We start from the raw sequence: 11355 nt of genomic DNA on the forward strand, positions 1-11355 counted from the left end.
ATGGGAGTAACTTCTGTTAAACTGTAAACAATCAGCGAAAGATTCGCTCTATAACGCAATGCGCATTTTCAAAAACTGAGTACAATGAGATGATATTCTACTCAACCATCGAACATTAAAAGGATATTTTAAAAGCATTAACAAATTATTATCACTGACCCCTGAATAACCCCTGATTATTTCCACAGCAATATTACAGACATTAAATATCACTGTACATTATATGACTGTATTATGCAACACACTGCCTTAATCAAATATCTTATTTAACTGGAACATTGAGTGGTAATAATTCAAAGTGCTCTTTGAAAATATTGTATTTGCCTGCTTTAGAAACATTCCAGTAAACACTGCTTATAGTGATTAGAAATGAAAAGGGGGGACAATTTCATTTTAAAGCATCCGTATGAAAACAAACCTGGAAAGATACGCGAGGATTTAGGGAGAAAAAAAAGAGATTCCAGTAAATTATTAATGGGATATACTGTATATTAAATTTTCAGAATGCAGGTCACAAGTGTGCTGTATACGTTTTTTCATAGTGTTACAGTGGAATACAAAGGGAAAAAAAGGAAATAATCAGGAGGAAAATAATGCAGCAACTGAAACGAGGTCTTGCCATGGATGTTGTTGTAACACGTCACATTAAAATACCAAGCTTTACGTTATTCTCTTGAACATGAAGGGAAATTTTCATTTAATTTAGTCAAACTGACGGATAAGGATTATTTGTAACCTTATGGTTTGATATCATTTTGTTTTAGTCTTTTTGAATAGAACTTACATAATCTTAAACATTAGGCTTGTTAGGAAAAAGGTGGATATGAAAAGCCAATTTTTAGTCTATTAGTGAGCTGACAAGTTGAATCAGGTGTGTTTGATTAGGGATGCATACAAATGTGCAGAGCTGGCGGGACTCCAGAATCAGAGTAAGGAACCACTGTACCAGTAGACCAATCACACGAGCCCAGTACTGCTCCACACACAACAAGAGAAACAGCAAAACATGCAGAAAGCTCCTCCCAGAGGTCTTGCAGTTGCCTTTATACTCCAGGTGCCTTGTCTTTCCAGTCATCAGCAAACATTAATTAACTTCAGGTCCAGTCCTGAGAAGCGGGTGAGACGGGACAAGGAAGGAGGGAAAAAAACAGCAGCAACCACAATGCAGCACTATGTAAAAGTTCCGTAAAAGTTAAGCTCAAATGACAGAATTTGTGGCATTAAGTTAATTATAACTCTGTCAAATTAATTTCCATACCTCAGTGATCTACTGATATCATAAGGCAAATTTTCTGTTTTCAAATTATTTAGTTAATTGTAAGTATGAACAATCTTTACTGATTTTTATAAAGTGAACATAATCATTACTTTTATATTGTTATTAATATTTTAAGATGAACACTTACTGGACTGGGGCAAGGTTAGGTTTACTTGATAATCCATATCATTTTCTAAAAATAAAAGTATCAAATATGATACATCAAGCTTTTGAGCAAAGTTTGTGTTTATCTCTCAATCATCATTGCATTTAATTTTATGTTTTTCCACCACAATAAAAACTACTGAATTTGATCATAAATCTAAGCATTTAAAATTCATCTTACTAAGACATATTTGGATATCTAGAGTGACAATTGATGTTTATATGCATTCTTGAAAATAGTCTGCTATATTTTTATAAAGATCTCATTGATTTACATGACTGCTATCAGAATCTGTTTTCAGCCATATAAATATCAGCAGCTGCACCAAATTGTGTACTTTTGATCAATTGGAGCCTCTGAAAAAGTGATAAATGTTTTTCCTCCTTGAATATAACTTCCATATTCTCCTATATCATACATGAGTCATACAAGCCTGATGTATCAAATATGATCCTAAACGAAAACACACATGCAATATCTTTATGACTATGACTTGTTTTAATAAAGTGGTGGTGTAAAAAAGAAGCCTACAGACAGTCCAGCACATTCCTTGTGTCAGTTTGTCTGCCTCTAGTGATCATATGAACCTACTGCAGACACACAACAGCTATCTCTTGACATGTAGTTCTTAACAGTTTGAGTGATTCAGATCTTCTGAGTGTGAATGGTTTTAAATGCTACGTTTTTGCCCATCAGGGTGACGGCACTGGCATCTGCAGTATCTACAGGGGACCATTCGCAGATGAGAACTTCAGAATGAAACACTCAGGGCCAGGACTCCTGTCACTGGTAAAGCTATACACACTGGCCCTGTAAAGAAACTCTTGCTGTACCTTTACAGTATGCTTTATGCAAGCATATCAGCAGTGTTAGATTATCAGCGCTTCAATTCTGTTTAAGTTGACTCTCGGTCAGAGTACTGTTAAACGTCTGAATCACTCCAAATCTAATGCGGAACTCAAAAAAAGAGGGTTATTATATTTTTTCAGATATATTTATTTTAAGGTTTCCTTGTTACATTGTTACAATATTAATTAACAACATGTACTTACTATAGGGTTGGGTTTAAGGTTAGTTGCATGCAATTTTGCATAATTTACGCGTTATTATTATGGTAAGTACATGTAACGTAACAAGGACACTGTAAAATAAAGTGTTACCTTTTTGTCTTTTGGGCTAAACATGACCTGGACATTTTCTTGACCAATTTTGAGGGATTCGGTTTAAAAAAATTTATTAAACAGAAATGCTTCAAACAGAACACTATATAGACATATACAGTATAATATAAAGCCAATTTAATGTTTAATGTAACTTTAGAATATGTTCTCATTTTCCTGACAAAGTGACTGACAAGACCTTTAGCACCTGAGAAGTCAGGCAAACATACAGTACAAATATACATGATATATGATATTATAGGATAAACACACTCCATCTACACATCAGATTCTTTATTCTCTGCTGTTTCCAAACGAGACGTTAATGTTTGTTCCCTTTCGAACGGTCACTTCGTATTGCGTAGCTATACGCAGTGGGGAAACTCCTTTTCCTCGATTTACTGAAGCCTATATGTAAAACGCATTTGCAGCTGCACAGCTAGCACACCGAGCGCCTGGCACGCTCATAGGCTGTGCTGCAGCAACTGCACATCCAATGGCGCGGGCGACTCTGACGTGCGACGAATGAGCTAGCCCAACGTCAGAGCCCACCGAGGAGGCGTGGCCTAGCCTATATAGACCCCCGAATTAGCCATTATAGCAGATTTTTACTCCTTCAGCGACAGTACACATGTCCCTGAGCTTTCTACTGTTATTCGCCGTCGAACAAGCCTTTTCAGCCTGAGCGAGCTTCTCTTCAGCAGACTTCGCCTGCACGCCGTTGTCTCCTGACGCCGTCTCACCTGTGGCTATCCGGCGACAGCCTATATCCTTTGTTCGAAAGCTTTGTGTTTGATTTCAGATGCCTCGTTCAGCCTGCGCCACGTGCAGAGGCCGTCTGCATGAGGCAGACCAACACTCGAGCTGCATTTCCTGCCTAGGGATCAACCACGCGGATAATGCACTCTCTGCCGGCGGATGTGCGGCCTGCGAAAGCATGCCTATCTCCGTGCTGCGCAATCGGCTAGCTCTCTCTCTCGAGATGGCGATGCCGCTTCAGCCACGCTGTCTATTCCAAGGAAGAAGAAGCGTCGCAGCCAACGGCAACCGGAGGGTATGGAAGTTGGTGAACGCACGCCGGCCGCGTCCCCGAGCGCTTCACTTTCTCCTACTCGGACGACATCACCGGTCCTGTTGCAGGAGACCAGCGCCCCCCCTCCCATGTGGAGGGCCTCTTCTCCTTCGGCGGATCTCTCGAGTGCGACGACAGCCTGTCCATCGCCGCTTCGGAGGATGAGTGGCCGGGCTCTCTCGACCCTGTCACCGCTTCTCAGTCCGTGGCTAGTGGTTCAGCGACCAGGACAAACTCCGACGCCGAAATGCTTCAGATCCTGACGAAGGCCGTCGCGGAACTCGAGCTAGAGTGGACCACGCCCGAGGAGCTGCCGCGTAGTCGGCTGGATGGATGGTTCCTGTCGGGGCGCCAGCAAGCCCCTCGTCACAAACCAGCGCCATTTTTCCCCGAGGTCCGTGAGGAGCTCACCAAGGCCTGGCTCGCTCCGTACTCGGCACGTGTGGGATCTGCAGTTTCCGCGACGCTCTCCTCCGTGGATGGCGCAGTGGAAAAGGGTTATGAGTCTTTGCCGCCCCTCAAAGAGGCCGTGACTGCTCATCTTTGCCCGAGCACTGCAGCTAGCTGGCGAGCTAGAGCCTCTCATCCCAACAAACCCTGCCGAAACACCTCAGCCCTCGCTGGACGCACGTATTCCGCCTCTGGTCAGGCTGCATCGGCCCTGCACACGATGGCCGTGTTGCAGGTCTACCAGGCCAAACTCCTCCAGTCCATGGACGAGGCTGGGCCGGACCCGGAGGCCTTTCGAGACCTGAGAAGTGCTACAGACCTAGCCCTGCGTGCTACTAAGGCTACAGCACAGGCCATCGGAAGGAACATGGCGAGCTTGGTCGTGCTCGAGCGCCATCTTTGGCTCAACCTCACCGAGATCAAAGAAGCCGACAAGACTAGATTTCTCGAGGCCCCGGTTTCCAGCTCCGATCTCTTCGGCCCGGCGGTGAAGGGATTCTCGGAGAGGTACACAGAGGCACAGAAAGCGTCCCAGGCTATGCGACACTTCTTGCCGAAACGCTCGAGCTCCACGATCAGCAAGCCCAAGCCACCGCCTTCGCCTCATCCAGCCAAACCGGTGAAGCAGGCCTCTCAGCCCCGCCCCACGGCCGCTGATAGCCACCGTCAGTCAAGGCCCGCAAAGCGCTACCCGCTCACCCGGCGTCAAGGCCAGCGGCCCAGCGCCGTGATTGACCAGGTACCTCCGAAGTCGTCCTAGCACAAGGAGGGAAGAGAGAGGGCTCGTGTCTCACGCTAGCCGGTCCACCCTCGAAAAAAAACAGCAAAACTTCCCACAGCTCCCAGTTCAGTTCAGTTGGGTTATAAACACTATAAAGCGAGGCTACTCGCTCCAATTCGCTCGCAGACCCCCGAAATTCCAGGCGGTTATCGAGACGTCGGTGAGAAGCAGCGTGGGTCACGTTCTACGCACCGAAGTTCAGAATTTATTAGCAAAAGGAGCGATAGAGTCAGTCCCTCCAGCGCTAATGTATTCAGGGTTTTACAGCCACTATTTTCTAATTCCAAAGAAAGACGGTGGACTCAGACCCATACTAGATCTGAGACATTTGAACAAGGCTCTCACGAGACGGCCTTTCAAAATGTTAACACTCAATCAAATTCTCGCGCAAGTTCGCCCGGGCGATTGGTTTGTTACAATGGATCTGAAAGATGAATACTTTCATATTCAGATCGACCCTCGTCACAGGCCATTCTTGAGATTCGCCTTCGAGGGGAGGGCATATCAATACACCGTTCTGCCGTTCGGTCTGTCCCTGGCACCCCGCACATTCACAAAATGTATGGATGCAGCGCTCTCCCCACTAAAAATTCAGGCAGTGCGCGTCCTGAATTATCTCGACGACTGGCTGGTGCTGGCCCAGTCGAGAGACGAACTGATAGTTCACAGGGATTTGATTCTCAGCTATCTAAAATACCTGGGGCTCACAATCAATGTGACCAAGAGCAAACTGACCCCTAGCCAGACTGTTGTCTTTCTGGGCATGGTTTTAGACTCGGTGACAATGAAAGCGCGGCTCACTCAAGAGCGCGCACTCTCTATACAGACACTGGCGGCTGCGTTCAGGGCTCGCGAGTGCGCGCCTCTGAAGAAATTTCAGAGACCGCTTGGTCTAATGGCAGCTGCATTGTCAGTACTCCACTTGGGATTACTGCGCATGCGCCCGCTGCAGCACTGGCTGAAACGCCGTGTGCCAACCCATGCATGGCAGTCAAACAGCCTGCACATTATGGTGAATCACGGGTGTTTAAGAACACTGATTCCCTGGCGGGCTCAGGAATGGTACCACATGGGGGTGACCATGGGGGTAGTTTCCAGGAGGAAGGTGGTTTTTACAGACGCGTCCAACCTAGGTTGGGGAGCGCTGCACAAGGGCAAGCCTGCCTCCGGCCTCTGGTCGAGCACGGAGCAGAGCTTACGTATCAATTGTCTGGAAATGAAAGCATTTGGTTTGGCCATGAAAGCTTTTCTGTCAAACCTCAGCGGTCACCACGTCCTAGTCTTTACGGACAACATGTCAGTGGTGGCTTACATAAATCGCCAGGGTGGCATCAGGTCAGGGAACCTGCATGCTATGGCGAGGGAACTCCTCCTGTGGGCAAAAGCCAGTCTGAGCTCTCTGAGAGCAGCGCACATCCCGGGCGTCCAAAATCTGGGCGCGGATATGCTCTCACGGGGCAACGCTCCCCTAAGCGAATGGTCCCAGAACCCTCAGACGGTCAGTCTAATATGTGAGATGTTTGGCGAGGCCGAAATCGACCTTTCGCCTCGAGAGCAAACACCCACTGCAGGGTGTTCTTCTCAAAGAACATCCCTGGCCCAGCCGCCCCCTTTATGCTTTTCCACCCGTTTCGATGATCCCACAGGTTATCGAACGGGTCAGGGAGAGCGGATGCCCAGTCCTTCTGGTGGCTCCTCTCTGGAAATCCAGACCGTGGTTTTCCGGAGCTGGTTTAGTTGTCAGACATGATCCCCTGGCCTGTTTCAAGGAGGAAGGATCTCCTCACACAGGCCAACGGAACGATATGGCATCCCCGAACCGATTTATGGTCCCTCCATGTGTAGCCCCTAAACGGGTACCCGGGGACCTTCCTGACAGAATCTTGAGCACTATCTCTGAAGCAAGGGCCCCGTCTACTCGGCGCCTGTATGCTTTGAAGTGGTCGGGTTTTTCGAGCTGGTGCTCGAAAAATCAAGTTGACCCAGAGTCATATGAGGTATCTGTGGTACTCTCCTTTCTGCAGGAGCTAATGGACGTGGGCCGCACCCCGTCCACGCTCAAAGTTTATGTGGCAGCCAACGCAGCGCATCATGCTTTGGTGGCTGGCCACTCACTGGGAAGAAATGACTTGGTGGTAAGGTTTCTGAAAGGCGCTAGGAGGATTAACCCCTCCAGGCCCTCTTCGGTGCCGCCTTGGGACCTCTCCACTTCCTTAGGGCCCTGAAGGGACTGCCTTTCGATCAGCTACAGTCGGTTGATCTAACCACTCTCGCTAAAGACTGCTCTCCTGTTGTCATTGGCATATATCAAGCGAGTGGGAGATCTGCAGGCTCTCTCTGTGAGTCCTGCATGTTTGGAGTTTGGGAAGGATGACTCCAGAGTCATTCTCAAACCCAGGCATGGGTACGTACCCAAGGTGCTCTCAACGCCGTTTAGAGCACAGGTTAGTACGCTATCAGCCCTTCCCCCTTCGGCTGAGGATGGGGAGGTTAATTTTCTCTGCCCTGTCAGGGCGCTGAGAATCTATCTGGAGCGTTCTGCGTCTTTTAGACAGTCAGAAAAGCTGTTTGTCTGCTTTGGTGGCCGATCTAAGGGTGATCCAGTCACGAAGCAAAGACTGTCTAGATGGATAGTGGATGCCATTTCTATGGCCTATACATCAGTGGGTCAGGTTTGCCATATAGGTGTCAAGGCCACTAGAGGCATGGCCTCGTCTGGCTTTGGTCATCGGGTTTTCCCATTCAAGATATTTGTGAGGCGGCCGGCTGGTCCTCGCCTTCCACATTTATGAAGTTCTATAATATGGAGGTGCCTTCCCTGCAGGCGAAGGTACTTTCGGTATGATTAAGACCCGACAGTGTCTGGTCTTGTCTACAAAGATTACTGTGCATAATCATATACATATATATATATAAAACCCGCTTAGGCCAGTTATAAAATTGTGCTAATAATCCCGACAGTGTCTGGTTTTGTTAGTATATTCTGTCAGTTGTACTGACTCATATATATTTTTCAGGCCCGACAGTGTCTGGTCTGTTATGTATATAAATATATTTGTTGGTTTCTGGCTTGTTCTGTTAGCTCAGGGGTCCTGAGTTGCAGGGCAACCAGTTACTTAGGGTGCGGCGTTTTGCATGGCGTCCCCACTGTGTATAGCTACGCAATACGGAGTGACCGTTCGAAAGGGAACTACTCGGTTACTACCGTAACCTCAGTTCCCTGAGAGAGGGAACGAGTATTGCGTAGCCGGCCGCACTATAGTAACTGGTGAAGTTATCGCTTCAGTCGTATAAACCTGCTAAAATGGCTAATTCGGGGTCTTTGGTCGCACGTCAGAGTCGCCCGCGCCATTGGATGTGCAGTTGCTGCAGCACAGCCTATGAGCGTGCCAGACGCTCATTGTGCTAGATGTGCAGCTGCAAATGCGTTTTACATATAGGCTTCAGTAAATCGAGGAAAAGGAGTTTCCCCACTGCGTATAGCTACTCAATACTCAATACCTCAGGGAACTGAGGTTACGATAGTAACCGAGTAGTTTTTCCCCGATAGGCCAACAGTGGACCAGGAACAAATGGCTGTCAGTTTTTTATTACCTGCACAAAGTGTGACTGGTTGGATGGGAAGCATGTAGTATTTGGTAAGTCTGACAAGTCCTGTGTTTATTCTGTACTGAGAGAACTCAATCACTGGTTACACCATTAACTGCTTTGGGTTTTCCTGACAGGAAAAGTGGTGGATGGTTTGCTCGTCATGAGGAAAATTGAGGTGAGACGATGTTTTATAAGTTTTAAGTTGATTAATTTAAAGTTTCATAATCCTTTCAAAGGAATTTATTAGTCATCCTATTGAAGATTTATTTGTTAACTGGTATGACAAGAGATCTGTGCTTAAAGTAAATGAAGAAATGGGATATGTCAGCTCTTACCTCAGATTCTGAGAGAATTCTTTGTTGTTATGTATGAGATGGATTTCACAGTACTTAATTTTTTGTGTGTGTTTTAGTAACAAAATCAGGAAATATTCCTGAAAATATTCACTTAAATGCAGCCGGCTGACTCTTAAAGGAGAACTCCGGTCAATTTTAACATTGAGCTAATTTTTTTGTAAATTTGGAGTGCTGTCAGTACAGAGAACGACAAAAATCGATGTTGCCTACAACATGTTATCCTCTTTTTAAAATTTGCACCCTGTTGACTTAAATGGGGAAGTTTTAAACCTGATTTTAGCCTCTTAACATCCTTGATGTGTCATTACAAGTGCACAGCCATGTGAGTGATTTTATTCAGAGTGAACACGGTGAATCTGACTACAGTAGATGTGAAAGATATGAATAAAAGTGATGTTAATTCAGCCAGCTCACATACCTGTATTTACTTCCTGATTTCGGTCGAAGTCCACAGTAGTCGATTGTCGAGTGCGCGCGCGCGATCATTGGTAAATTACCATTGTTTGGTTACCAATGATCGCGCACGCGCACTCGACAATCGACTACTGTGGACTTCGACCGAAATCAGGAACTAAATACCGGTATGTGAGCTGGCTATCTTTCACATCTACTGCAGTCAGATTCACCGTATTCAGTCTGAATAAAATCACTCACATGGCTGTGTACTTGTAATGACACATCAACAGGGTGCAAATTTTAAAAAGAGGATAACACGGTGTAGGCAACACCGATTTTTGTTGTTGTTCTCTGTACTGACAGCACTCCAAATTTACAAAAAAAAATGATCTCAATATTAAAATTGACTGGAGTTCTCCTTTAAAAGACCTGGGTGCTTTTTGTGACATTAATCATATTTCTTCATAATTCTCCATTACAGAATGTACCAACAGGACCCAACAACAAGCCCAAGCTGCCCATTGTCATTGCCCAGTGTGGAGAAATGTGATATGTGATATATTTTGTACTGTTACACATCAGCAAAGACAATTGACCTTTGCTTTAAAGTAAATAGACAAGCCATTTTGAATGACTTCCCATTCATGATCTCCATTTGCAAATCACATCCTTTTGAAATTTTTGTAGTAATTTTGTGGGATTAACTGATTAGATGTGAAAAATTCTTGGTTGAACAAGGTTGTAGTTTTATTTTGTACAATGTTAATTACAGCAGAAGTGAAGGTTAGAAGTCGTCACTGATTCAAAGCCGATTTCATGATTAGCTCATATGTCACTTGCAAATCTCCATACAAGATAAACTTGACATTCAAGATTGAAACAAACATTTATTCTTTATACATTCTGAAGAACAAGGCTTGTTGTTGTTGATCAGCCTTTTGAAAGGGCCTTTTTAACCCTTGTTGAGTTTTTTTTATCCTTCAATAAATTTTGACCCATGTTTTTTAAAGCTTGTAACATTCTTTTTAATTTAAAATTCTGAGAGAATCGAAATCAGGACATCAGGGCTTTTCGAGTTTATGATACTAAACCAACACCTTAGAGGGCACGCCACTCAATGCAAATTCCTTATGAGTGTACTCCCTTTGTCTTTTTAGTGTTACTTACCCTAACCCACATCCTAACCCAGAAACCCCTTCCCCCATCTCTTGGACCGTGTCCCACACAGACAAAAGGGCTCTTTCAGCTAAAGTGCAGGAAGAGTTTGGGCTCAGTGGGAGGCTTCTAGGGTCAATGTTAAAGCCCGTTTTTGTGCGGGACAACAGGGGCGGGCCATTAACAATAAAATCACACTTCAACCAGGTCGTCTCAACAGTGCCAAAAACATATTTACATGACAAAGGGGAAGGGGGTAGTTTGGGTCTGTCTCACAACTAGCCAGGGTCTGTCTCATATATGGTCGTTGAGTGCTCCCTTTATAATGCTGTGGGAGAAGTCAATGATGGGTTTTATCTCAAAAAACACATCCTTTCCTTACATTGAAACCATTCCTGTTCCGAATCTCTCACTGATGAATAAAGCCTGCTTTTTATTTTTGTTCCTTGTTGGTTTGGTGTCTGTTAAATATTTTGTTCGGGAGATGACTGTTGGAGAGATAATGTTTTTACAGTATAAAATGAAGACATTTAGATTTAATGGGATTTTAATGATATACAGCTTTGTATTTACATATACACCAATACCCAAAATTATTATACCAAACAAATAATGGAAAAAAGAACCATGCAATATAGCAATAACAATAAAATTTTATTGCAATAGGGTGCTAATTAATTAATAAAATAGGATAATTGTATATATATATATATATATATATATATATATATATAATTTCCTATTTGGTGTATATTTATCAACTTTGTTCTTCAATTCAAGAGCTTTATTGGCATGACTAGGGAAGCTATATTTAAAAATAGCTGAAATGTAAATTATCGAGTATTTTCTTTATGTTTGGGTTTTACATAGACTATATATATATATAAAAGCCAGAATGTCTGGAAGGTTAAATGGGGTCTTGAATTCTGGGCGGTAGTACAAAAAAAATCTAACCAATCATGGCCAGACT

At 44.4% G+C, this 11355-nt stretch overlaps 2 protein-coding genes across 3 annotated transcripts in view; one reads left to right on the top strand and one right to left on the bottom strand.

Moving 5' to 3' along the window:
• The window catches only part of ppih (peptidylprolyl isomerase H (cyclophilin H)), a 45874-nt gene extending 35048 nt beyond the window's left edge, over nucleotides 1-10826 (top strand). For both annotated transcript variants that reach the window (XM_077224598.1, XM_077224599.1), the window contains exons 6-9: nucleotides 2121-2213; nucleotides 8438-8525; nucleotides 8613-8653; nucleotides 9712-10826. In XM_077224598.1, the coding sequence (XP_077080713.1) occupies nucleotides 2121-2213; nucleotides 8438-8525; nucleotides 8613-8653; nucleotides 9712-9780 (291 nt within the window). In that variant the 3' untranslated portion in view covers nucleotides 9781-10826. The remainder of the gene's footprint in view (nucleotides 1-2120; nucleotides 2214-8437; nucleotides 8526-8612; nucleotides 8654-9711) is intronic.
• Nucleotides 1-11355, bottom strand: part of espn (espin) — a 189863-nt gene that overhangs the window by 20295 nt on the left and 158213 nt on the right. The window lies entirely within an intron of this gene.

The sequence above is a fragment of the Siphateles boraxobius genome, unplaced genomic scaffold (assembly GCF_051911475.1).
Source record: "Siphateles boraxobius isolate OS27281-9 unplaced genomic scaffold, OSU_SipBor_1 9, whole genome shotgun sequence".
Taxonomy (NCBI): Eukaryota; Metazoa; Chordata; class Actinopteri; order Cypriniformes; family Leuciscidae; genus Siphateles; species Siphateles boraxobius.